General features: G+C 66.3%; 3 protein-coding genes across 5 annotated transcripts in view; 2 read left to right on the forward strand and 1 right to left on the reverse strand.

Moving 5' to 3' along the window:
- Positions 1–3,394: 3,394 nt before the first annotated feature.
- PVALEF (parvalbumin like EF-hand containing) lies at positions 3,395–9,466 on the reverse strand. 3 transcript variants are annotated; one of them, XM_004748725.3, is made up of 4 exons: positions 5,081–6,711; positions 4,778–4,913; positions 4,339–4,454; positions 3,395–3,581 (listed from the first exon to the last, which is right to left on the reverse strand). In XM_004748725.3, exons 1-4 carry the CDS (start codon positions 5,337–5,339, stop codon positions 3,535–3,537), a joined length of 558 nt encoding a protein of 185 aa, XP_004748782.1. In that variant the 5' UTR covers positions 5,340–6,711; the 3' UTR covers positions 3,395–3,534. The 3 variants fall into 3 exon arrangements, with proteins under 3 accessions (XP_004748782.1, XP_004748783.1, XP_004748781.1); XM_004748726.3 differs by adding an exon at positions 8,769–9,466 and having other exon boundaries at positions 3,539–4,454; positions 5,081–5,190; XM_004748724.3 differs by having other exon boundaries at positions 3,539–4,454.
- Positions 6,902–8,521, forward strand: LOC123393516. The gene is made up of 2 exons (XM_045085725.1): positions 6,902–7,276; positions 8,156–8,521. Exons 1-2 carry the CDS (start codon positions 6,902–6,904, stop codon positions 8,519–8,521), a joined length of 741 nt encoding a protein of 246 aa, XP_044941660.1.
- A 3,420-nt stretch (positions 9,467–12,886) lies between the features above and the next one.
- The window catches only part of AATK (apoptosis associated tyrosine kinase), a 30,750-nt gene continuing 17,059 nt past the window's right edge, over positions 12,887–26,577 (forward strand). Inside the window, exon 1 of the mRNA XM_045085729.1 lies at positions 12,887–13,068. Coding sequence (XP_044941664.1) covers positions 12,993–13,068 — 76 coding nt within the window. The 5' untranslated portion in view covers positions 12,887–12,992. The remainder of the gene's footprint in view (positions 13,069–26,577) is intronic.

The raw sequence follows: 26,577 nt of genomic DNA on the forward strand, positions 1-26,577 counted from the left end.
ACTATGTATTTTGCAAGTAAGGTGTTCAGCAGTTGGGAAGAGGGGGTGGTGTCCAGAGAGTGGGGCAGGCAGGGAAGCCAGGAAACCTGTGGAAATGGGCAGAGGTGAGGCTCCAACCGGGGGCAGGCATGACTTCCCAGCCTGGGCAGGACGGCCGCCACCACCAGGAGGAGCGCCCCAAAGCCTGCTGTGGGCAGGGGATGGGCGGACACCCTGGGTTTCTGGTGTGGTCCCTTCCCTGGATGGCTGTGGGTTGTAGGGACAGCTGGGGGGGATCTGGTGTCACCCCACCTGGACCCCTCCCCAAGGCCACGGAACTCATGCCCTCTGATGGAACCTGCTCTGACCACTGTCCTTTCAGGAAACAAGTGACAAGCACAGACAAATCCTTGAAGTTCCTGTTGGGTCTGTGCTGGGCAGAACTGTGGGCCCAACAGACCAACAGGCTGCCCTGGGGGGTGCGCCCTCTGGCGGGGGGCAGGCCAGGGGGCGCTGACCTTGACCTTTCCGAGTTCCTCTAAGACTCGTCAGGAGGTGTTCTCAGGCTGTCCATGCTTGGCCTTTCCCTGCCAAGCCCATGCGGCAAAGACTGAATTTTCCCCCAAACAACGTGAGGTCTTGGCTTATCGTAGTTTTGTTATTCAGAGTAATTTCCTAATTTCCATGGTGGTTTCTGTGAACGGTGGGTGGTTTTGCACTGCGCCACTTTTCTTATCTTTTTGGTTTGTGGTTTAACTTGACTTATCTACGGTCAGAAAACATGTCAACTCTGACTGATTTCAAATCTGATTGCTCTGTGGCCATCGTGCAGTCAGTTTTGGTAAGGGCTCTGTCTGTTGGGTTAAAGAGAAGGAAGTTGTTGGATGCAGACGTGATCTTTATCACTTGGGTGGAGTTAATGCATCGTGTTTCTAGTCTCCTGTATCCTTACCGATTCTTTCTTCCTTGCTCTGTCGGTTCCCAAGAGGATTGCTAAAATCTGCCATGGTGCGCCGTGTCCTTCTCATCTAGCTGGCTCATTTTTGCTTTATGAATTCCGAGGCTCTGTTAGCGGGTGCGTACACATTCAGAGCCGTGTGTTTTCCACTAAACTGATCCTTCGTCTTTATGAAATGGCCTTCTTTGTCTGGCAGTACCTCTTGCCCTATGATTCTTCATCTCCTAGTCGTAGCTGCACCGGCTTTCTCACCGTGGTGTTTGAGTGGTGGATCTCCACCACTGGTTTTACTTTCAGGCTTTCCATGGCATTCCAGTGAAGCATAGCTTGAAAACAACCACAGATAATGCGCCAGAACATGGCATGGCCAGGCCTAGACTGCATTGAGCTGTGTTTGGCCCCAGTCCAGAGGGATTTCTTCTGCTCTTGGGGGCAGTGAGGGGAAGGATTGGGCTTGCTGAGGCCAGACTCCGGTCTCTGTGAGGACTGGCTTGGTTCCCCTGTCCTCACTCCTTCGAGCCCCAAGACAAGCCCCTCCCCTTCCTCCTTGGCAGGTGCCAAAGACCCGGGAGGCCATTGGGTGCCCTCTTCAGCTCTCAGCCTCTTGGCCATAGTTACCAAGACCCGATGGGGAGCTGGTGACGACATCAGGCTCGCCTCTCAAAGCTTTTCTTCCCGGAGATCTCCCATCGCATGTCCTTAACGCTTTTCTTGCTCATAATACGAATAATGAATAAGTATCACGGTATATCAGGAGACGGAGAGCACTTGAGGAAAGACGCCTCCCCTCCCCCTGCACAGAGATGCAGAGTGCGTGGCAAGGGCAAGCGCGCTGTGCAGGAGGTGGCTTCAGACTGACTTCTTTGGGATGTGACATTTGAAGAAACTTGGAAGGAGACAGGGGAGTTGGTCACGCGGATGTAAAGCTACAGAGGGGCACGCCAGGCCGGGAGGGCCACGCAAGGGGAGCCGAGGGGGAGCCGTGTGCCCGAAGCTGAGCCTGGAGGGGAGCAGGACATGTGGGCGTCCCGAGGACGGGACTTGACAGAGGAGCCTCTAGAGGGTTCTGAGTGGAGGGATGCAGCTTTCTTTTTTTTTTTTTTTTTTTAAGTAAGCTCTGTGCCCACCATGGGGCTTGAACTCACAGCCCTGAGATCAAGAGTCGCCTGCTCTGTCCACTGAGCCAGCCGGCGCCCCAGATCTGACTTCTGTTTTTAAAGGGCCTCCAGCTGCTGTGCTGAGACCCGACAGTCCGAGGGTGGAGGCCAGGAGGGCGGTGTGGGGACCACCGTGGTCCCCCGGGCAAGAGAGGGTGGGGGCCAGGAGGGCGGCAGGGAGTGGGGCTCTGGGTGGCTTCGAGGGTGAAGCTGCCGGGATTCCCGCGAAGGAGAGGAGGAGAGGCGGTGTGAGTCGGGCCCTTTCCTGCCACGGCCCGGCGGGGGTGCTCAGCCCCGCGAGGGTGCTCGTGAGGGACGGTGCCATCGCTTCTCGGCTGGTCCAGCCCCCTCGACCCCTCCTTCCTGGAGGCTGCAGAGTCCCGGGGAGCGGCTGAAAGAGGAAGCCCACTCCCGCCGCGAGTGACACGGGCCCCTGCCCTTGCCCCTGCGGACATGGGGGACCAGAAAGGGGACCCAGGGTTGTCCCCGGACCGGTGCCCAGGGTGGAGGAGGAGTGGGGCCAGCATGGCGCGGGGGCCCGCAGAGCTCCTGGCCGGATGGGCCCCAGGAATGGCGCAGCGCTTCCGGGAAGGCACAGTGGCGGGAACCCACAGAGGGCGGAGCCCAGCCTCACGCTGCAAGTTCGAGACGCCTTCTTCACGCGCAGCGGGGTGTCCGGAAGCCACGGTGGCGCAGGGGTCAGGAGCACGGGAGAGAGGTGGGACCGGGGCCGCGGCCCACACCTGACACCTAAACCACGGGACTGGAGCCCACCGGGTGGGCAACTGCTGGGGCGCGGAGGCTTCTGCTGGGGGTGGGCGAAGGCGGCCGGGGGTGGAGGACTGACCCGGAGCACAGGCCAGGGCACAGACCCAGGGCACAGACCAGCGCACAGACCCAGGGCACAGACCAGCGAACAGACCCAGGGCACAGGCCAGGGCACAGACCAGGGCACAGACCAGCGCACAGACCAGGCCTCTTCAGCTGCAGCCTGGGCTCGCAGGTGCCCCCACTCTGTGTTCACACGGCTGATGTATGAACCCTGCAGCCTAGCAGAGCTCGCCTGGGGAAGGGGATCCTGCCCCGGTCTAGACACAGAGAGCACTGTGCTGGGAGGGGCGAGAGCTGGCGGTAGGACCCCACCGCTGCAGGTGCCCCCCGTGATGTGGGGACAAGGGGGAGACAGAGGGGCGGGGGCTGGGTGCATCTGCCCGCCTGGCCTCCCCTTCCCCGCCCCACGCATTCCCGACCCCGGCCCCACCCCCACCCCCGCTCATACACTGCCCCCAAGAAACACTCGGGCTGCGATGTTCATTTAATGATGCTTTTCTTCCATTTTCCTGGCACGTGCTGTGTCCACCCCTGTGGCCTCCTCGGGCGGCCATGCCGATGTCCCGCGGCGCCCCGGGGCCCCTCCCCCGGCCAGGGACTGGCTGTACACTACTTCTTCTTTGGGACTTTCTCCTTTTTGATCAATTCAGAAAATTCTAGAATAGGAGACAGATTTCTAGTAAATAGTCCCCTTGCCGTGTGCCCCTTGAGCCCTGCAGACCCAATGGGGAGGCAGGCCCCACCCTATGAGGGGGCCTCCTGGCATAGAGGACCCTGGGGAGCAGGAGCGACCAGAGCCCTGTGCCCCCCCCAACGGCCCTCTTGGAGGAGATGAGGCAACCCCTTTTGGGGGCTTATGACAGACTGGGTCTCTGCAGTGACTCTCAGGAATTCTTTTCAGAGCTCTTGAGATCATCCTGCCTTTCTCAGTGGGGGAAACTGAGCCACAGAGAGGCTGGGGGGCTGAGTCCTGGGTCATCCCCCGAGCCAGGGCCAGCAACTGGGGAGGGGGCGCTGTGAGATGACCAGACCCCACCGTCTGGAGCCATGGGGGGCCTCCGTCCCTGGTTCCGATCTTCAAACCTCCCTCCCTACCTGAGACCACTCCCATCTGGGGTGTCTCGGACCCCTGCCCCTGTCCAGCCAAGCCTGCCCGTGGCCATCTCAGCCTACCTCTCCCCCACTGAGCAGCCCGCAGTGGCTTCCTCCCCCCCACTCAGCAGCCCCAACACCTTCCTGTCCGAGGTGGAGGACGGCGCCCAGCAAAGACGGCTGTGAACTCCGTGCCCGGGGAGGGGGAGCCTACACAGTGTTGTGCCCAGATGGACACTGAACGGTTTTGTGGGGTCCCGGAGGGGCGGGCCTGGAAGGTCCTGCGAGGTCCCTCCAGCCCCGTCGGCCGCGCTGACCCACCTTCGAAGTCAATCCTCCCGTCCCCGTCCGTGTCGGCCGCCTGGATCATGGCCTCCGCCTCCTCATCGGTCAGCGGGGCGGTGGGCCCGCTGCTGGGAATGGTGGAGAGGATGTACCTGCGGCGGGGGTGGGCTCAGGTTAGAGCCGAGGGGGTGTCTGCCTGGTGCCCAGTGGTTTGCAAGATGCTCACTCCCCATTTTACAAGTAGGGAAACTGAGGCCCAGCTGGAGAGGGGTCTCTGGGCCTGGCGCCGGTGCTATGGACCTACACTGTTTTGGCCACCCCCACGTACCCCAAGGCCAGCTGGGGTCTCCTGAGGGGGGTGCCAGGTCTCCGCAGGGGTGGGCGTGGTGTGGCGGACTGGGCCCGGCCCGGGTCAGAACCCCGACCCCCGCCTCCGGCCCGGGTCAGAACCCCGACCCCCGCCGCCGGCCGTTACTTGATTTCATTCCACTCGATGAAGCCGCTCTTGTCCTTGTCCAGGGTCTGGAAGGCCTGGCGGATGGCGCTGTCCAGCTGCCCCGAGGCCTGGAACTTCTGCATGTACTCCAGGAACTTGAGGTAGTTGAAGGAGCCTAGGACAGCCAGGCCCAGGTCACAGGAGGCTTGTGGCCTGCTCTTCCCCCTCCCCCACCTTGTGTGTCCCCGGGCCGCTCAGCCCAGGGAAGGGGAGCCCGCAGAGGGACTCTGGGGCCCACGGGCCTGGGGCGGGGAGGCCACGCTGGCGAGGAGGTATGCATACCGTGATGCCGCACGTCCGTGGGCAGCAGCTCTATGTCCTTGTCCGACAGGGACGTGCCCATAGCCAAGGCCACCTTCTTCATCTGAGAGGAGAAGTCATCCATCCTGGCCCTGTGGTGGACAGCGAGCGGCTTGGAGCATGTGCACGGGTGGGGTGCAGGCGCTCTGCTCAGACCGAAGCAGACAGAGCCCCACATGGTGCCAGCCCCTGCGTCCTGAGCAGGGTCCCCCATCCCGGGCTGCAGAAGCCCTTGGGGCATGCAGAGCCCTTGGGGCCGTGCAGAGACTCTGGTGTCCAGGGCCCTGGAGGGAGATGTGCCCGAGAACCCCCTCTTGGCTGGCTGTATGCTCGGAAGGTCACTTCAGTCTCACAGAAAAGGCTGAGGCCCCCAGAGAGCAGGGGACGAGCACGGGGTCCTTTGCTCTGCTGGGAAGCCGTGGTGGCCGCCGTCCGACCCGTCAACGCTGCCGGGCACTTCCCTCTGTCCCTGCAGGCCGATCTCAGCCACGTCCTCTGGGAGCCCCACCTCCTTCCACCATGACTTAGGGCCCGCAGCCAGGGCCTTGTTCTCCCAGAATCCGGACCGGACGGACTTGGACCTCCCAGCTGGCCACTGGCCACCCGTGGCGCATTGGCTCGGGATTGAGCGATGCCCGGATGCTCTGAGCCAGGAGGGTCACTGCTCCTTCCCTGGCATCTGCCCACAGGCCCCGTGGACGTCTGCGTGTCACTGCCGGTTCAAGGAGAGTCGGTGGCAAGCAGGAGCCACCGGGGCAGGCCAGGACTCCAACCAGGCAGGTGGGGGCCTGGTCGCAGGCTCAGGGGCCAGCAGGTGGGGACCAGGCTGTCCTGGGGCCCTCAAGGCGGTGCCTTGTGACCTGCTGGGCTCTCGGGTTGCTGTCCCCGGGGTGGGGTTGTGTTCTGGGGCTTGAGGCAAATCAGCTATTTCAAAAGCTCCTTGGCCCTCTTGAAAGTTCATGGGGTGGCAGAACCTTCTGGAACATACCCCCATGACCAGGAAGAGCAGCCCAGTGGCCCGTGCATCCTGAGTGGGGCTGGACAGTGGCCGGGGGAGTTCACTCTCCTCCGAAAGAGAAGCCACAGGTCCAAGGTGGCAGCTCCAACCTGACAGCCCGGGGGTACAGGGAGCGCTGGGTAGAGGCCCAGGACCACGACCTTCTTCCTGACTCTGGCCGTGCCTCACAGCTGTCCTGGGCCTCAGGGTCAGCATCTGTGAAATGGAGAGACCCCTGCCCATCGTGCCCCTTCTCAGGGCCTTGGGAGGAGCCAAGAGAGAAGGGAGGTCCCGGGGAAAGGGATTTATGGCCTGTAGGGGGCCCGGAGCTGGGTCCCCCACACATCCTGCCTGAAAGCCGGGTCCTGGGGGGCTGGCCTGGGAGGCGGGGTGGGGGTGGTCAACCGCGAGCCAGGGCAGACCTGGGCCACAGAGGCCCACAGGACAGGGCTTGAGCAGAGCCCCTGATTGGCCTTCCCATCCCCGAATCTCAGAACTCCATTCTGGAAGCCGGGGCCGCCCCGCCTGCCCCTTGGGCCGGGCCAGAACCAGTGTCCCACGCTTCGGGAGGGAGGGGCTGGGCCACATCCCAGGCCAGGTCTGGCTGAAACCGGAGTGGACGTCCTGTCTGCAGAGCACGCCGGGTGCCCTGGGCTGTGTCTGTTCCCACCCAGTCCCAGCCCCCTGCTCTCCCGGGTACCCCCCACGGGAAGGCAGAGGAGCCGGAGATCAGAGCTGGCGTGGGGACAGGGCCTGGGGCCTCAGTGTGCTGGCCGTTTATTTATAGCCCCAGTCCAGGCCCTGGGATGGCGTCTCACTCACCCCCAGAGCTAAGCCGACATGTCCCGCCACAGCCAGGGGTGGGAATAGCAGGCACCACCCCCAGTCAGCCGTGCGGCGCCCTGCGGTTCCCTGTGGCCCTCTGCCCGGCCTCCTGGGCTGCTCCCACTTCGTCCTTCACCTCGGACAGGACCCCTCTCTGCTCCCAGCTCGCTGCCTTCCACAGCCGAAGCAGGACTGAGCTCGAAAGCCTGGCTAGGACCCCCGACCTGTCCCCAGCATTGCTGTGCCCCGAATGCCCTCCCAAGGCTGCCAGGGACCTCGGCCCACCCCAGACCCCTGTGGACCACCATCATCCACGCCGATATGAGAAAAAAATGCTGCGTGGGCTGGAGGCTGGGGTAGGGTCATTGAGCCGGGGCCCCAGCAGTTGGGGCCTGAGTTCCAGGGTGGGCTGGCAGGGGAATGCGGCAGACGGGACCTCATGAGATGGGGACTGGGTCCCAGAGGGTCCTGAGCTGACTTCGTGTGCCCGCCGGAGTCGGTGGGTCGGTTGGCCTTGGGCCCTCTGCCCTGCCAAGCTCCCTGGTCCCCCACTCAGCACCTGGGGCCCTGAGGTCAGTGAGCAGGTCTCAGCCTCCCTCCCCACCCTGCTCCCCAACTCCGAGCACTCTCCCAGGGGCCCACATAAGCGCACACAAGCCCTCGTGCTCACCCCGGCAGACCCAGGCACACACGGCTGCCTCTAAGCCTGGGGCTCCCTTGGGGCCGCCCCTCCCTTTCCTGCCTCTCCTGGACCTCCCTGGGGTCTCCTCGGTCCCTTGGGCCTCCGAGTGTCCTATGGATGGGAAGGAGGCTGCAAGCTTTGACCGTGCAGCATGGGCAGCCCTGGCTGGGCCCAGAGCCCGTAACCACCCCTCCCGGGGCAGGGCTCACCTCCGCCTGGCTTCCCTCGAGGGTTCTGGGGAGGCAGGTCGGGCTGGGGGTGCTCAGAGCCTGTGGGGGCCCCTGCTTTTATACCTGTAGCCACTGGGCCTGTTTACAGCTTGGCTGCACCTGTCCTCTCCGCCCCTGCCCCTCCCGGGCACTCCTGCCTGGCACTCGGGGCCCCCAGGGGCTCGCTGGCGCTTGGCACAGCCACGCTGGGCCGGGCAGACTGACCGCCCGCAGCGCCCAGCCTCCCCAAGCCCAGGGCGGGGCTGGAGAGAGTGGACTGCACCGGGCAGCAGGAGAAGTTTCTATCTACTGATTAGGTACACCCCTGCTCTCTGGCCTTACAGGATGGCAGGAGTGTGGTGGGCCCAGAGAAGGGCCCAGAGGCCTGCCAGGGTCACCCAGGGGGTGCAGGCTGGCCAGCATGTCCGAGAAACCGCCAGAAGCCACTGGACAATGGGACCTCCTCCAGCAAGCCTCCAGGCCGGGGAGCTGTGCTTCGTCCCTGGGTCACTATGGGGGTCCGGAGAGCCGTGTCAGGGCCGGCCATAAAGGTGAGGGGAGAGGAGGAAACCCGTGAGGCCACACTGACTTCCGCAGTCAGGGGAGCAGACCTGTGTGACCTCGGCCAGGGCTGGCCTCTCCGCTGGGAGGGGACCTCGCAGGACAGTCTCCAGGCTGAGAACGGGGAGACAGAGACGGATGCACCCTGAGAGCCCCTCCTGGCTCTGGGCTGGCTGGAGGCCCCTCACGTCCACGGACCTTCAGGCACGGAGCCATGATCCAGCACCAGCGCAGAGACCCTGGGGCGCAGCCCTTCCCAGCACCCGACCACCGCTTTCTCTGTGCGGATCTCCCCGGTCGTTTTGCACAGTGTGGACGCGGCCCTGAGACCCGCCTTCTCCGTGGGAGAGTAGCTCCCACGTCACTGGGGAATTCACAGAATGTGCTGGGCGCTACCTTGTGTCGCAGCTTCGTGTGAGGCCACTGAGCTGACAAAGTTCCAGAAATGTCCGACGGCCATCTGCGGGTGGAGTCCGAACAGATGCCAGCGTTTTGCTTGTAGAGATGCTACTTCAGCGTGTCTCTGTCCAGGGGAACGTCTCCTGCTCCTGGGCTGAGTTCACAAGACCGGAATGACTAGGACCGACGGTGGAGGGTTACACACTCGGCCTCCGACGCTCGCCAGCACACCCGTCGCACGCACCCCGAGGCCCCCAGCGGGCAGCACTGAGCGCCCCTCGACACACTGTCCCTGCAGTGGGAGGCCGTTCTGCACCAAAGGGATGAACCGTGTGCCACGGACATGGTGGACACCCCCCAGCGAGGGGAAGAAGCCGGTCACAGAGGACCACACAGCACCTGGTCCCGTGTGTGCCACATCCGGAGTCGGCAAATCCACACGGACGGAAAGCGGGTCGCTGGTTGCCGAGGGCTGGAGGAGAAGGAGTGAGGAACTCATGTTTAACAGGATGGGGTTTTGGAGTGGGGAGAATGTTCTAGAACTGAGTAAGGAGTTGATTGCACATTCTGAATGTGCTAAATGCCACTGAATTGTTCATGTTTGAAAACAGTGGTTTGTTTTGGGGCGCCTGGGGGGCTCAGTCGGTGAAGCCTCTGCCTTCGGCTCAGGTCATGATCTCAGGGTCCTCGGATCGAGTCCCGCATCGGGCTCTCTGCTCAGCCGGGAGCCTGCTTCCTCCTCTCTCTCTCTCTCTGCCTGACTGCCCACTTGTGATCTCTGTCTGTCAAATAAATAAAATCTTTTAAGAAACGAGTTTTATGTTATATGAATTTCTCCTCAATTAAAAAAAGAAATACGCGGAATGGGAAATGACGCTTTGAATAAAGCCTGAATCAGAAAACACGGACCGCAGGCGCCTCACCCAGGGGCTGACCCAGCGTCGAGCCCCGCCCCACCTGCCCTGCGGGAGAAGCGTCTTCCGTCTTCCGGAAGGCCCGGCCTGCCCCTTCGGCAGGCGCTGCTCAACCCCACCGCGTCCCTATGGTTGGGGACACGGGGTCCCTCACTCGGCTTCTCTCCCGGAGCACGGCCGCCCCCGCCCCAGTCAGTGCTTTGGTGACACCCAAACGTCTCCCCACTTCTCGTGCCCGCTGGCCTGCTGCCAGACACGACTCCTGAGCTCCTGGGGGTCCCCTGGGCACCCTCCCCGGCCGCACGCCCCCCTGCATACGAGTCACACCCCCTTCCCGGCCAGGCCCACCCCTGCGGGTCCTTCCAGGGACAGGTGCCCTCCCTCTGCCGTCCTAAACGTGGGCAGGCAGGACTCGTGCCGGACACTGTCTGCCCCGGAGGTCTCTGTGAGCAGAGGCCCGGGGGCATCTCGCCTCTGACCTCGGTCTCCGTGGGCCTAGGGCCCACGCTGCCCTGTGCTAGCAAAGCTTGGCCTGGCCTCTGTGGTGCACGCCCCTCGGGACAGGCCGGCCCCTCAGCCAGTGGTTACTCAGGCATGTGGCACCCCCGCACCCCCCTTTATGGGGCTCAGCCCCTGCTGTGGCCGTGGAGGACTCCGGAGCCTCCTGCCTCCCCGCAGGTCAGGGGAAGGAGTGGGGCATAGTTTCAGGACTCTGGCCATCCCAGGATCGGCAGAAGTCGCCCTTGCAGGAAACTTGGGGTGGGCTGGCCACCGGTCACCCCCAGATTGGCAGGTCCACCCCTGCACCCCTTTCAGCCCCACCTGCGCTCTGCACCGGGACCGGCCTCTCCACCGCCCCGCCCCTGCCGCGGGACAAGCGAGGTCCCGGAACTCAGGACCTGCCCACAGTAGCGCTTTTTCCTGCTGGTGTGCGGGTCCTTTCCTGTCCTGTCTTTTCTCAGAGCTCGAGGGCCTGGACCTCCAGCCGGAGGCCAAGGGAAGAGTCCGCGGCAGCCTGGCCGGCCCCAAGGAGCTCCGCTGTGCCCACCACAGGGTCGAAGAGCCTGGTCCTGCCCCGTTGGCTTCTTTATGCCAGCGTGGGGCAGGCTCCTGTGGACCTGGAGGCCTTGGGCTAGGAGCCCCCAGAAGCACAGCACTTCCTGCCTCTGCCTACAGGAAGGGAAGCACACAGACCCTCCCCTGCATTCCAGCGCCCGCCCGCCTCCCTGCCCCAAGGGACAGACGGACAGCGGAGAGTGCTCGCTGCCGGGCCTCACATGGGAGCCCCAACCCAAGGAACAGACTAATGGTGCAGGGATCTGGGACATCTCTAGTTCAATTGTCACCATGCCCAGGGAGCAGCAGGGCTCCGGGTTCCAGGAAAACCTCAGAGGATCCTGGCTCCCCGGGGGCGGGCTGGGGGGGGAACGGGAGTCAGTAAGGTGGGATGCGGTGGGACTGTTGCACCTGGAGCCCCCCGGGTCTTCTCCTGCCCTGCCTGGAGCCCAGACGAGGGTCCAGAGCCCCAGAGCTCTGAGATGGGCCCATCCTCAGCCTGAGGCTTCTGCTACAGGGGCCCCTGAGTGCTGGGGGGTGCGCGCGCACACGTGTTCACAGGGGAACTGGCGTGGAGGACTGTCTTCTGACCCTGGTCACTGAGGCCAGCCACAGTGGTGCAGAGGCTCTGGACAGAGGCTACTTAGGGCTACTGGACATCTCCCCTGCCTGTCCCTAAGGGGTGCCCCTGGATTGGTTGGGGTCCAGGTATGTGGGGCACCTGCTCTGGCTGGACACAGAGATCCCTGACTGCGGGGACAAGCCAGATCACAGGCCTCAGACACCCCACCCTCGGCAGCCTCCTGCCTTCCAAGCCTCCGGGGTCTGAGAATTTGCCGCTGACCAGGCCTCTACTGGCCACTCCACCTGTGGCTTCTTCACCGCCCCCCACCTCGGCCTGGGGGCCAAAGCTGCTTAGAGCAACTTCACACCATTAGGGCCAGAAAGAAGGGTCTGGATCCCCTAACCCTCCGCAGGCCCCTGGTGGGGTGGGGCTGCCCCTTCAGGGACCCCACGGGACCATTCCTCTGGCCATCAGGTACTTTCTACACAAGAGGCCCTCTTAGAAGGACAAGGTCACGTTCTGACACCCTCTCCCTACGGGGCGACGGCTCTGCGGGGGGCCCTGACCCACCCGTGCTCTCCCCAGAGCCCTGCCAGCCCTGCTGGGGGCAAGCGCCCCTCCCGCCCCCACAGCACCGCTGCCCCCAGCGGCCCTGCCAGGGGCTGTGCTACTCCGCGGAATGAATGGACGCATGAACCAGCGCGATCCGAGTTACGTAAAGCCCAGCTGCCCGCTACCCCGCAGCTCCCCAGCGCCACAGGGAGGAGGGGCGTTGGCCGCAGCACCCCACCCCGCCCCGCGCCCCACGGGCCCCCCTGCAGCGGGCGCCGCAGCCGTGCAAGATGGCGCGGCCTGGGGGGGTGACGGTCGCCGGGTGCCCGGAGCCGCCGCGCCGCCCCAAACGCCCGGCGCGGTGCACTCCCTGCGGGGGCGACCGCCTCCTCCTCCCCGGTCGTCGCGGCGTGGCCCAGCGGGGGCGGCCGGTGCAAAACAACCCCGCTCCCCCCCCCCCCGCCCCGGCGCGGGCGCCGCCCCAAGGGCACCTGGCCGGACCCCGATCCGCCCCCGAAACCTGCGTGTGCGGGCCGCGTGCCAGGCCCGAGCCCCGTGCGCGTGGCCCCCCGCGCGCCTCCGGGCCCCCCTGCGCGCGCTTTCGTATTCCTCCTGCGTGCCACGGTGCCCACCCCCGCCTGTGCCGCCCTGGCCTCGCCCGCGTCGCGGGGCCCCCTCCTGCCTCCGCGCCCCCCAGCCTCCTCCCTCCCCCGCGTCCCCAGGTCTCCCATCCTGCGTCCCTCTGTCCCCCTGCCCCAGCCTCCGCGCCTCCCCCCTCCGCGCCGCGCGTCTCCGGCCGCGCCCCCCCCAGCCTCCCCCCTCCGCGCGTCTCCGGGCCCCCCCCCCCAAGCCCGGAGGGAGCCCCCCCCCGCCCCGCGCGCGCTCCCGCCGGTGTTTTCGGACTGCACCAGCCCCGGAGCCCCGCGGCGCCGCCTCGTCCGCCGCCGCCGCCGCCGCCGCCCGCACCGCCCCGGCCCGGCCCCCGCGCCCGCCCCGGGCCCGCGGCTGCGGCTGCTGCGGTGGGCGCTCGGCCGGCCGGCGGGCAGGGCGCGCTCCGCACCTGCGGCGGCCGCTCGGGCGATGGCGCGGCGCGGGCCGGGGCCCCGGGCGACCTGAGCGCAGCGTCAGCCGGGGATGCCCGCCGCGCCGCCGGCCCCGGCCATGTCCTCCTCCTTCAACAGCTTCGCCTTCAGCTCGCACGTCGACCCCGGTGAGTCCGCTGGCCGCGCCCCGGGCCAGCCCTCTGCCCAATGCGGTGCCCCCCCAGCCCCCCCCCCCCAGCCGGACGGGGTGCCCCCCCAGGCCCCCCACTGCAGACGTGATGCTTCCTGAGCCGCGGTTTCCTCTTTTGCATGGAAATTAACCCTTTCCCCACCCTGAGCAGAGCCTGGCAGGAGGAACCGCTGGCGGGAAGGACCCCTAGAGACCCCCAGCTCGGTGGAGGTGGGCAGGCCTTGGTGTTGCCGGGGCCCGGCTGAAGCCTCTGGTGGGGGGGGGTGGGCAGCGGAGGTGCAGGCCAGTCTCTTGGATGCCTCGGGCTCAGGTAACTGGGGCAGGAGGGCCTGCATTGGCCCCAGGTGTCCAGGGGAGGAGGTGGCCAGGACCAAGGGCCTCCTGGAAGGGGTGGGAGTGTGGCCTTTGGGTCCCAGGCCACCACAGCCCTTTGCCTGTCTGTGGTCTTGGTGCAGGAAGCCCCTCTCCAGGCTGGGAGCCAGTCGGGAGCCCTGCCTGGCTACCCAGCAGCCTACATGGGGAGCTGGGATGAGGTGGCTGCCCACAGGACAGAGCCCACCGGCTAGAGGCTTGGAGGAGTTGGGCCTCAGGGGGTACCCAGGCCTCCTGGACAGCGGGAGAGGCCCAGGTGGCCGCATCTAGCTGGCCAGGGGGAACCTGGGGTCTGGCGCCTTGCTCGGCCAGACTGATGGCGCCAGCCGCGTGTTTACCCGTGGCTGCCTGGCCTCCTGGCAGTGGTGGGCAGCTGCGGTGGCCACAGGGGCCGGGGGCAGCTAGAGGCCAACGTCTGCTACCAGGAGGGGCTGGGCTTTCTTCCCCCCGGGCTTGGCCCGCTCCAGCCCTCCTCCACCAGTGCGGGAGGGGGGTCCCTGCCCTGGGGCCATGACCTGGGGGCCAGAGTCCCACCCACATGTCACCGGAGCTCTGGCACAGGCTAATCCAGCCGAAACAAAGCTGGGAGCACATGTGACGGGCTCTCCGGGGTCTCCCCGCCTGGAGCCGGGCCCAGTGTGTGCGGCCATGCGCAGGGTCCCCTGGGCACGGCCCCATCTGAAGGCATTTGCTCCTGGGGGAATGGAGCTGACGTGAGGTCTGTCTGTTGGGTTTAGGGTGTGGGTGTCAGTCCCTCAGGAAACACTTGCCAGGCAGCAGAGTCCCAGGGCTGGGAGAGCATGCTGTCGCCGGGGGATGGCTCAGAGTCTGGGCAGCAGCAGCCCCAGCTGGCCCGGGGGGCTGGAGGGCAGCAGCCCCAGGCCTGGAAAAGCTTTGGGGACCGGCATCCGGGCATCCAGGTGGCCCAGGGCCAGTGCTCCAGGCAGCCTGCTGGCTGGGAGGTGAGGGTCCAGCCTTAGGATGCGGCCTTGGAACTACTGGCAGGCATGGGGTGTTTGTGTGTGTGTGTGTGTGCGCGCGCGTGCCGGGACTGGCCCTGGGATGGAGGCTGTCCCCCACGTCAGCCTCTTGCACTCTATGTGGAGCCCGGGCTGCCCTGTGGGGGGCTCAGCATGCCCCTCCCTCCCCTGGGCTGTGTCCTGGGCACCCAACCCCTCCCCCACTCCAGAGAAGCAAGGGGCTTTGCGTGTCTCGCAAGTGTTTGCGTAAACAGCTGCCGTCCGTGTAATTATAACGTGTCGGTGCAGTGACTTACGGAGAAAGAAGCTGTCAGGAGCGCAAGGGGAGGTCTCCTCGGCGGCCCGGGAAGGGCAGAGCTGTGTCCCCCGTGGGAGGGTCAGCCCTGGCTGGCGGCGGCGGGTACTGGGCCAGGGTGCAGGGCTCCGTGCTGGTCCCCACGTGGGTGCTGGGGAGAGCAAGCATGGGGTCCCCGGCTTCCTGATGGACGCCTGGCATTCAGAGCCCCCTCCCACCCGCCGGAGTCTCCCGGGCATGGTCTCGTCTGTAAAAGGGGGCAGCGGCCAGCACCTCCCAGCCCCTCATGCTGGTTAAGCGCCGGGGAGGCTTGGCCCTGCGTGAGCAAAGACTGTGCTGGAGGGGGCGGTGGGAAGACCCAGGGCTCTATGGCGTCCCTCTGTCCCCGAAGTGGAGAGAAGGGGTTCTTTTGGAGGGCGGCAGGGAGGGGGCAGTCCCTGCTGGGGGCCACCAAGCCCAGAGGGCAGGGCAGACCCCTGTTGCCGGCCATCGGCCATCGGGAAGTTTATTTCCGTGACTGCCCCACAGTCAGGGGTGGAGAGAGAGGCCGGGCCCAGGCGGGGCGTCCTCACAAAGTCACCGGGCCCGGCCACGGTTCCTTCTTGGATCGGTGGTGGTTCCTTTTGTGGTGGGGACTGGGATGGTGGTGGTTACGTTGAGAAAGGGCCTGTGCTGGAGGCTCAAGTGAGGCCCGGGGCTGGGGGTTCTGCACCTACACCAGAAGCCAGCTGGGCCACCACCCGCTCTCAGATATGGGCAAAATTGGGGTGCCGCGAGGGGCAGGCTCGAGTGCGTGCTCTTGGGGCAACGTGGGCCGGTGCAGGCTGCTGTCGGACTCTTTCCCAGGATGTGAGGCCGTGCGGGGTTTCTTGGTGCCTCAGCTGCGCGACTGCAGTGCTGTGTGGCCTGGGGCTGAGTCCTTCATCTCTCTGAGACTCAGCCTCCCGTAGGCGACACCCCATTCTGGGGGACACCAGCTGGGCAAGGGGTGGGAGCCAAGAGCTGAGGGGTGCTGGGGCTGCCGTGGGATGGGTCGGGAGTGGTGGGGCCAGTCCAGGAGGAGGGGATGGTGTGGCCTCGAGGGAGTGGAGTCCCCTCTCTTCCAGGAGTGTCCCAAGGCAGGGGACTGGCCAGGTGAAGCCTGAGGGACCTCAGTGGGTGCCGGGCGGGTGCCGAGCTCACTCAGGCTGCTGCGGTTTCTGGGAAGAACTCGGAATCCCTGACCCTGGGGGGCCTGGAGCTGAAGGTGGGAGTCAGTGCAGTGCTCACCTCCGAGGGTCACGTGAGGGTCCCCAGGGTCTGTGGCCCTGTGAACGGAGCAGAGCGGATACTCGAGCCTCGGGGCCGCAGGGGACCGGATGGTGGGACTGGGAATCCAGGGAAGCTCTCGGCACACCAGTGCCCCGTCCCCCTGCCCACCAGGGGCTTGTGCTCTGCTGCTGGCTTGTGCCTGTGCTCGGCCCAGGGCTGGACACGCCTCCATGGGGAGAGTGCCCCCAGGGCACTCGGGGGACAGGCTGGGAGCCCTGCTCCAGGGCGAATGCACCGTGGCCACAGTTCTCAGCCCCGGTGGCTTCTGCTCCCGGCCTGCTGCCGTGGGGCCTGGCTGGAGGCAGACGCTCCCCAGGAACCCCCAGACCCGCTCAGGCTCAGGGGTGCCTCTGCCCAGCGTTGCTTCCTTTCCTTATGCCCAGGAGGGGCTGGGGTGGGCCATGTCGTGCGACGAGGGGAGGCGTGAGCCACGCCAGCGAGGGGAGGCGTGACCCTCTCTGCAGGGGGCCAGGGGAGGCCCTGCCTTCGCTTTGGGCACATTCTGCAGCCGGGCTCTGCCCTTCCCTCGGAGGGGCCGCTTCTCCCCCGAGGGCCCCGCACCCACACAAGCAGATACGCACCCAGGCTCACACACGCAAGGACACGTGTGAACACACACGAATGCACACAGCCCTCCCTGAGGAAATGTGACCCACACCCACATCTGTACACGCACACACCCCCCCGCAGATACCTGGAAACACACAAACACTCGCACACACTGTGCGCCTCACGTGCACACACACGCACACGCAGGTGACCTCGGTGTGTGCCCCCGCACACGACCTCTTCACGCAGTGCAGTGCTCACCTCCAAGGGTCACGTGAGGGTCCCCAGGGTCTGTGGCCCTGTGAACGGAGCAGAGCTTGCTGCTTCAAACGTAGGGTCACCACCTTGGGGGGCGGAGGGGGCGTCTTGGACGAGTTCGCCCGAGTGTGGCCTCCTGATCCCCGGCCGCCGGGGAACCTCTCACTCCTATCAGACCGAGCCTGGACTAGGGGCCTGGCCTGGACTCTGGTCCCTCCGAAGCCAGACCACCTCCCTGGCCTTAGGTGACCTTGAATCAGGCATGCCGGTGCCCCTGGCTTTCGTGTGTGGACTCTACTGCCACCTTGTCCATGGGGGTCCCACCCGTGAGGCCCACTCAGCCCCCGCCAGAACCCATTGCGCCCATGGCCCTGACCTCCTGGGTGTCACGCCCACAGCCCCGTTCTTCTGTTGAGTTCTGCTGCCCTGGGGCCGGGGGCGGGGGCACGAAGGCTTCCTGGGTGGGGGTCCGGGCTGAGTGGAGAGCCACATCGTGCCTCCCCTGCTTGGGCCCCCGCCCCCGCCCCTGCTCTCATTCTGTCCTATGGACAGAGTCATCTGTCCTAGTGGCTGGTCCTCTGCTGTCACCCGGCTACAGAACCTTTCCCAGGGTGGGCTGGCCTGGCCCTGTCCCGGCCCTGTCCCGGTGGTCACTGCCTTGGGGTGCACGCACCCCTCCTTTATCTGGGAGACTTCTCCGCCGACCCGCTTCCCCATCTCAGTGGGCGCCTGGATACACCACCGACCCCTGTAACCCCTGCCCGGCGGGGACCTTGTTTGGAAGCAGTCTTTGTGGGTGTCGGGCGTCCAGATGAAGTCCTGCCGTTCGGGGAGGGCCTGGGGCCCGTGGCTGAGGTCGTTACAGAAGAAAGCAGAGGGGTTCGGGGGAGCAGGAGGCCGCAGGGGGCCTCTAGAAGTGGGGAGAGGCCGGCAGGATCCAGAGGGAGGAAGGCCTTGATGGAGGGGTCCTGAGAGACCCTGCAGGGCTGTGGTTGACCCCCCAACTCGTGATTTGTTCCAGAGTCCCTCCCTGGGGGGTCCCGGCCTGCCTCACGCCCTCAGCCGGCCTCCCCCCTCCACTCATGCGGCCGCATCCACCTGGAGGAGGCTTGGGAAGAACATGAGGGAACCGACGTGCAGGCAGCCTGGGGACCAGCGTGTCCACGGGCCGGGCCTGCCTCTCGCACAGAATGGGCACCAGCAGGGTGGTGGCCTGAGGCCTCCCCGCCCCCGGCAGAGGAAGCGAGGTCAGGGGACGCTGGGCCGGAGCCAGTGCCCGGTGGTCTGTCTGGGCTATGTCCACGCCAAGCCCCCTGGCTTCCTCCGCCAGGGCCAGGGCCAGGGCCGAGACAGGGCACCTGGGGGTCCAGAGTGGGGTTTGGGGGGCGTCTCCTGATGGTCACCCTGGGGTTAGATCAGCAGCCAGAGCCACGTGGGAGCAGCTGCCCAGAGCTGGGCACGTGCGGGTTTCTGGAAGGACGTGGGTCCCTGTCCCCCCACCAGCCCCGGGTGTGGTGGGGGCTTAGAACCTCGAGGCCCCGGCCACGGCTCTGGCCCTGGCAGAGGAAGTGGCAGGACAGGGCTAGTGCAGGGGCTGGTTCTGGGCAGCCGAGGGGTCACTCACCTGTCACAGGTTGTGTGGGGTGGGGCAGTGTTTTCCCGGGGACTGGGGGACTGGGCGGGGCCCCACAGGTCCCCCCACAGGATGCCGCCGGGCCTGTCCTTGAGCACCCCTGGCGAGGCTGTGGTGCGCCTCCGCCTTCCCCACGAAGAGGGGCCGCGCAGCTGTCGCCCACCTGCTGGCCTGGGCACATGGCCTTGGGCAGCCCCGACAGCTGGCCCGGAGCTGGCCGAGGAGACGGCCAGCCCATCCTTGTGAGTCAGGCCAGGAGCGCGGGGGAGCCGGCGGCCCAGGCCCAGCCCCTACCGACGTCTCCCCTGTGCCGAGGGTGGCGTGGGGGATGGGCAGCAGCGTGGTGCCAAGGACACGGGCCCATGTCAGGGAGTTCTCCCTGGGCGGCCAGCCCCGGGGACAGGCCTGCTGGGCATCATGCCCCGTCCCTGCCGCACGACGGTTCTCAATGAACCTGAATAAGGGGCCCTACGGGTTGTGCTGCTGGGACCCCCCTGGGCCGCCGGCCAGCCTCAGGCCCCAGTAGGAGGGGCGGGGCGGGGGTCGTCTGTAGAGGGATGCAGTGACTTTGCAGTGCCGGGCACCTGCTCTGGCAGCCTGGGGCTCTGGGTCCACCTGTGGTCCCCGGCAGGCAGCTGGGCTCTGCTGGTGGGAGACCGGCCGGGGGTACCCCCCAGCCCCGGGAAGAAGGAATTCGACTTCTCTGGGGGTGCGGCACCCGCTGCCTCATGCCGGATGGCCCTGGTGGGGTGGCAGGTCGTGGGCCCTGCTCACTCCGCGGACAGTAACCCCCCCGGGGACACGGCGCGGAGCTTTCACGGCCCAGCTGCGGACGGTCCTCGCCTTCCGTCCCCCCTGCTCTGTGACGGTCTCACCGAGATGCGGGCCGTGCTCTGAAGGACTCAGCCCTTCAGAGCTTCCGTGGTGCAGGTTGCGCAACCGTCACCACCAATTTTAGAACACTTCTGTCCCCGAGGACGAACCCCACGCGCCCTGCCAGTCCCACTCCGTTCCCGCCCCCCCGGCTCCCCCACGCATGGAGGGGTCACCCCACGAGGGCACATCCTAGCAGCAAATTGTGCCACGCGGGGTCTTTGCTGTCTCCCCGGGTTCGTGGGTCGGTGCTGGCTCCTGGAGCTCGCGGACTGGCTTCTCGCTGTGGCCGATCCAGGGCGCAGCTGCCGGACTGCCGGGTGCCTTCCTGGGGCCTTGCCGCCCGTGTGGCGATCTCGTCCGTGAATGCCCCTCTGAGCCTCTCTCTTATCCATTGGGGGGACAGATTATCTCCCTTATCTGCTGCGTACCCTGGGATCAAGCCCTTGGGCAGCTACGTGTGTCATGGCTCCTGGGCCAGTGCCGGGGGCCCCACTTTTCCAGATTCCCAGCTCCGTGATGCCTCTGGTCGCCCGACAGGCCACTGTGGGAGATGGCCCCGCTGGAGCCAGCAACGGCCACGCGTGGAGACCTTCCCTGTCTCTGTTTGTTGTTTCCAGAATGCTGGCTGTGAAGCCTTTGGGCCGTCGTTTATTCTGGGAAGAAGCCTGAAGCCTTCCTGGGAGGAGTCACCCCCCCACCCCCCCGCAAGACGCAGTCTCTGGCCCAGAGGCGCTTGGGCTTCTCAAAGCTGCTTGGCCTTGGAGGGAGCTGTCCCAGCCCTTTGGTGGGTCCCGCTCTGCGCAGGCAGAGCTGGGCTCCTCTTGCTGGGCCCACGGGCATGTACCTGGCCTGAGCCGTGCTCCCGCCAACCCCTTTCCTTGCCAGCCTCACCCCAACTCTGCCCTGCACGGGGTCCGGGCAGAAACCTGGCACCAGGATGGTGCGAACTAGGGGGCCCGAGCAAATGTGAGCCTGGTGGCGTTTTGGCCTCCTCCAAGCTGCTGTCCCCAGGGGCCCCCACCCTGGCCACGCTCAAGAGAGAGGGGACTCATCTCTCCAGCTCAGGTCGCTTGGGAGGACCCGGTGCCCAGCATGTCACGGCGGGTGCCGGGGAACGAAATGGTCAGGACTGTCTTCCCGAGGTGTTACCCACAGACCCCCAGGGGCATGGGGGCCCGGGATGTGTGCGTCTCCTCAGGACAGGTGGACGAGGCTGGGGCCAAGTGGGAGGAGCCAGTGTGTCCGTCAGAGGGGAATGGGAGGCAGCACCCGTGTAACCCGTTCTCAGCCAGATCCCCCAAGCCCCCCGTCCCGGGACTGGCCAGAGGGCTGGGCCCCATGGAGGGTGAGCCTCTGGTGTCGGTGGGGCTGGCCAGGCCTGCGTTTTCTCCTGTGTCACCGGAAGACACGGAGGTTGCGGAACTTCCTTCCGTCCCTGTGTCTGTGACAAGCTGGCCTGACGCGGGGCGGGGCGGGGACAGCAGCTCAGCTGGCCCCAGAGTGGGGTCCTGGGGCGGAATCCTGATGGAACCCCTGAGGCCACCCCTGGACGGCCCCTTGCGTGCTGCTGAGAGCATGTCCATCGTGTGCGAGTGTGCGTGCCCACGCGCGCCACCGGGTGTGAGCACGTAGGAGGGTGTGGTGGCTGAGCTTGGTGGAGTGTGTGCACACGTGGACACGTGTGAGAGTGAACGAACGTCCGTGTATTTCTGTGGCCGTGTGCGCGTGTCCACGTGTGCGTTTGAGCGCCAGTGCCTGGTGCGTGCCCCCCCTCCTCCGGAAGGAAGGCCCAGGCCCTCCTGACCCTGGGGAGTTAGAGCCCGCGGGCCCCCTCACGGGCTCCGGGGAGGTCGGAGGCCCGACTCCCAGGGAGAGCGGGCGGGGCTGACACCGGCTGCAACGACCGCCAGCTGCCCTCGGCGGGTCTGGGGTCCCGGCTCTGGGAAGGGCCCCCCCGCCCCCGCCTACCCCGTGAGGCGTGGTCCACCGCCGCAGCGCCCCAGCAGGCCCGTGGCACCTGGCAGGGGTGGCCTGGGTGGGCCTTGGAGCTGCGAGTCCTCATGGGGTCTGGTGGGCTCAAGGCCGTCGCTCGGGCTCGCGCCTCAGCTGGCGGTCGTCCTGGGACACTCGCGCGTCCCTCGCAGGGAGGAGGCCGCGCCCTCCCTCTCAGCCCCACCCCCCGTCTCGTCTCCGGGGTGCAACCCCGTCCCCCACCCTCTGTCCTGCACACAGCAGGCGGCGCCCGCGTCTGTCCGGCCCGTGAGCAGACTGGCCTCTGGGCCCCAGAGGTGTGGGAGGCTCTGGGGAGGGGGCAGTGGGGCCCAGTCTCCCCACCCAGGCGCCCCGCGGGCCTCTCTTACCTGGGGCGGGGGGTGGAGCCCGGGCAGCTGCGGGCATGAGGTCGGGCTGGGCCCTGGCCCAGAGTCAGTTTCTGAGGTGGGGAGGCCTCCGTTTCCCCACTGGGCTGTGGTCCGATGAGCCGGTGGCGGTCCGGGCCGGCTCAGGATACAGCAGCAGCCCCTGGGCGGGGGGTGAGTCCTGCAGGTGTGGCTTTCGCCCTGGGAGGCCGGGGCGGGGGAAGGTGGGTGTGCTGGCGCCTGGGGACGAGGAGGCCAGTGTGTCTGAGCCCGCGTTTGTGGGCCCACGTCCTCCGGCCTCTGCTCTGGCCCCACACGGGAGCCTCCCTTACGGACGAGTTGGGGCTCCGTTGTAGTCCCTGGTCTGTCCTCTCACGCGTGGGGCTGGCCTCTGAGAGTTGGGGGAAGCCAGGAAGCAGAGGGGCCTGGGTCCTGCGTGCGAGGCGCCCGGCCACACGAGTCCCAAGCCCGGTGGAGGGCCGCAGTGTCCCTGCTCGGGACGCCCCTCCTTTTGGAAGAAACGTCCAGGTCTGGGCCCACGGACAAACCTTGTGGAGAGCCTCTGCCCCCCAGGCCCCCCAGCCCCGGGTCTGTCTGCAGTGTGGCCTCCCTCTGCTTGCCCCGGGAACCCCAGAATCCTGCCAAATCCTGCGGTTTGCTCGGCAGGGGGCTGGGAGGTGGGAGCGTCAGAGCCACACAGTGGGACACTCTGGGCACCTCTGGGACCTCGGCCCCGACAGCCCAGGCACACGGGCCGCTGCCCCCAGTGCTGTTCTCTGGCCTCATCCCCCTAACTCGGCAGACTGCCCCCTGGCCGAGGGTCTTTCCTGGACAGGACCCTGTTGGCGTCACCAGGCAGGCATGGGGGCCAGCAGGCCGGTGCCGGGGTTCCTCAATGCCTCAAGACCCCGCCCAGGACTGCCGCTGACCCTGGAGCCCGAGTCCCCGTGGGCTGGGCCGCTGGGCCACCTCCAGGAAGGAGCCCTGGGCTCACCGACTGGGCTGTGCTGGGGCCCCCCCGGAGGAGTGAGCCCCCTGTGGTGTGGCAGCCGGGTCATTTGGCCGCGACGGGCAGGACTTTCCACGGTGGACATGGCCGCCGTCCCAGGGAGGTTTGGGCAGCGCCCCGAGGGGACGGGGTGAGAAGGGGGTCTGTGGGCGCCCCATGAAAGAGGAGTGAGCCGGCCGGGGCTGGGGGTGCTGGGGGTCGGCCAGGGCTGGCCTGCTCTGACCCGGCCTCCGAGGCATCACAGGGCTCGCGTCGCTCTTTCTTAAGCTGAAGTGAACCACGGCAGAGGGAACAACGGGGCACTGAGTGCGTTCCCAGTCCCAGAACATTCTCCTCACCCCGTAAAGACCCAGGGAGCCACGCGTACCCCTCCCCACCCCAGCCTCGGGCAGCCGCGTCCCTGACCCCCCACACCAGTGCAGCCACCCAGCGTGGCCTGCCGTGGCCGCCACTTTTCAGAGCGTGACTCGTGGAGGACGAGGCTCCCTACTCTCCGCTTCCTCGCTCATGTCCCGTTAGAGAAATCGTGGCCACCGTAGTGGGTCAGACGGCACACTTGTCGTTCAGAGCATCTGCCCGGGGCACGGCAGGGTGCGGCCCCTCTGAGCGACCCTGGGGAAACCGAGGCCCCTGGTGTCGAGGCCGGAGGTCTTGACCTGGCCCCGCCCTAGCTCCGTCCAAACGGTTCGAGTATCTCAGGCGCCGGCGTGTGCTCTCAGGCTAAAGGGACAGGGAAGGGAATGGCCAGACTCTGGGCGAGTGGGGTTCGCGTGCGAGGCTCTCAGGGTGTGCCGGGGGTGGTGCTTTAGAAGGTGGCTCTGGCCGAGGGTGAGGAAGGGCAGGGCGGCTCCAGACCCCTGAAGTGGGGCAGCGTCCTGGCTGCGCTGGTGGTGGTCAGTGGCCTGGGAAGGGCTGGATGTGGGAGACAAGAGGGGTCTGGGGCATGGGGTGTCTGGTTCGCGGAGTGGCCGGCACGGGGCCGGGGAAAGGTCTGTGATGCTCAGGCTCACCGGAGGGAAGGGCCGGGCCCAAAGGGCTGTGGGGGTCTGGGGCCCCGGACTTAGTGCCGGAATCATGATGGGGTCAGGAGGGGGGTGGAGGCCCAGCCTCGGCCCCCTTGGGGTTGGGGAGGAGGGTCCAGGTCAGGCCAGCGGGGTGGGTGCTGAGAGGGGGCGTGCTGGATCTGCCCCAGGGCCCAGAAGGCGGCCCGGCCCACTGGCCTTCCTGCCGCTGGAATCAGGGCCAAAGCCCAAGTCCCCGGGTGGTGGGAACCAGGGTCGCTGCCCCTTCTCCTGCCTCCTCCTCTCCTGTGTCCCCACCGCGTCCCCGGGGAGACCTCAGTGACCTCCGGCTAGGTGACTCCCCGGGGTGGGGTTAGAGCGGGGTGGGGGTGAGGCCCCAGGACTCGCTGACGCCGGGGTGTTATTCTGTGTGTGCTGGGCCGTACGGGTCTTAAAGAGGGAGCGGCGGTCTGAGCGCGAGCGGTCATTGTGTAAAATTAGGCACGTTTGATTCGAGGTGCACCGCACGCTTACCGTAGGGCATCGGAGCGTGGACGACCAGGGGAACCGTGCGTCCAGACAGGCACTGCTCTGCTCTGAGATCTTTTCTCTCACGTGGTTTTTGTTTGTTAACATGGTTGTGACTCGGATTCGTCCACAGTAAACGGTTTTGCAATCCCGCCTGTTCCTTCCAACCTCGTCGAGGTAGACCCGAAGCAGGGAGTGGGGTGGGGGAAGGCGGGGGGGGGCCTGTCCAGCAGACTCTGTGCCCAGCGTGGGGCCCGACGTGGGGCTCGATCTCCCAACCCTGAGACCATGACCTGAGCCGAAATCAAGAGTTGGTTTCGCCCAACGGACGGCACCACCAGGCGCCCCTAAGCCGTGCACGGTCATGCCCTTTGGGGGACTTTGTGCATATATTCGGGGTCCCCCCAACAAGCCCGTGGCCCCATAGTCCCGTAACTGACGCTTTGTGCCCAAACACGTCCTCGGGGCCTTTCTTCTGAGCGGCACGACCTCGGGCTGTCCTTGTTTAAACTTCTCCTTTAGTTCACTTCCACAGCTTCTTGGCAGGTGTGTCAGAGTTTCTTGTCATCCTTCCTCTGCGGGGGGCCCGTTCGGGCTGTTTCTGTTATAAGCGTCACCGGGACGCGCATCTCCATGAGGGGCTTCGGTCTGTGCTGGCAACGCTCGTTCCCGGCTTCGCTCTTGCTCTGGGTTTGGGGGTCCTCCGGGTCAGCGTCTTGGGGTAAATCCCCAGACGAGGCGTCCCTTGGCCTTCGGGCGGGCCGACCCTAACGGGCGGGTCTGCGGTGGCGGTGGCTCTCCGGCCCCGTTGTGCGGGGTTGGGGGTTGGGGCAGGGGCTGGCGTTGGGGTCGGGCTCCTTTGACGTCGGCCGCGGGCTTCCTTAGTTGGCTTGTTTCTGGTGGGGGTCCTTAAGGTGCTTTTCTTATTCTTTGCTGACGGTGGGTCCCCTGCGGTTGGGGCAGCGTCTTCCAGTGTGTGTTTTGTGAACCTTTATCCTGGCGCATGGTGTGCCTTTCACCTGGACCAGCGCCGAGCGCGCGCTTTCACGGAGCCGAACCCATCGGCATTTTGCGGTTCCTCCATCGCCCTGAGCGTGAGCTTTCTTCTCCAGGAACAAACCTGCTTCGACCCGTTTTCTTCTGCGCTGCTGTGATTTGCCTTCGACTCAGTCTGAGGTTCCTCTGCTGAGCGGCCAGGCGGCTGTTCCCCTGCCGGCCGGTCACCAGTTCTCAGAGGCCCTGGGGGCCCCTGGCGTCCCGTGTCCTCCCGGCGACACGGAATGTGCCCCTTTCTGACATGGGATCAGCTCCAGGCCGGGGCCTGCCCTCTGCTCCGTGTGGCTTCCTTCACGGAGGACAGCTTCCTAGGGTCCCAGGACAGGTGCTTGGAGAGGACGCGGGCGGAGGCTGACCCTGTCCCATGACAGCCCCCCCCGGACACCACTCACCTGACGGCAGGCACGAGTCACATTTCCTTTTATGGGACGCCCAGCCCAGGCTCTGGCTCTGTTCTGAGCTGTACCCCACACTCCTCTCGCTCCAGCTCCCTGGAGACCCTCCGTCCCCTTGGCAAACTGGCCGGGAGAGCTCGGTACACAGCAGGTGCCCAGTAAGTGTGCGGTACTGTTCCTAAAGGTGGCGGTGGGGTTTTACAGAACGCCGTACCTCGCCTGGAGATGACCGGCTGTGCCGGGCTGCCCGGCCACGGAGGAGGCGACCATCTCCCGTGCGGGCAGGGGCAGAGCCGTGGATGGCGGCCGGCGGGCCCCATCCGTGTTGCTTCTTCGGTAGGTACGCGTGACCGGCGGGACAGGGTCCGCGGCCGCAAATCGCCCCACGTGAGTGTATCCGGGAAGCAGGGCCTGGGCCGGAGGACGGCTGGGGCCACTGGGTGACTCCGGTCTGCAGAGTGGGACGTGGTTTGCAGGGGTGGGGGGGCGTTGGGAGGCGCTGGGGTGCACTTAGCTTCTGTCATTACTTGTCACGAGTGTTTGAGCCCACGGACATGGTGGTTGAAGGACTTGTGATTCCACACGAGGCACAGGGGACTGGTCCCTCCCGTGGGGACTCACCTGATTACAGCGGTGGCCGTGCTAACAATGCAGGAGAGCTCTTCCTGCCGGCGCTGTGACATGTCCAGCCCGCAAGGCTCTGGGGGTGGCAGGGGTGGACTCCAGCTGCTGCTTCCAGGAAGCCCCCATGGGGTTTTCCTCCAGAACCCCCAGCCAGGCCCCTGCCTCCTTCAGCTGTCCCCCGGGCTTCAGTGGCCCTCAGAGGATCTGGGCCCAGGGTGCCTGAGGCTGACGCTGGAGGCCAA

The sequence above is a fragment of the Mustela putorius genome, unplaced genomic scaffold (assembly GCF_011764305.1).
Source record: "Mustela putorius furo isolate JIRA1106 unplaced genomic scaffold, ASM1176430v1.1 tig00000873_pilon_pilon_pilon, whole genome shotgun sequence".
Taxonomy (NCBI): domain Eukaryota; kingdom Metazoa; phylum Chordata; class Mammalia; order Carnivora; family Mustelidae; genus Mustela; species Mustela putorius.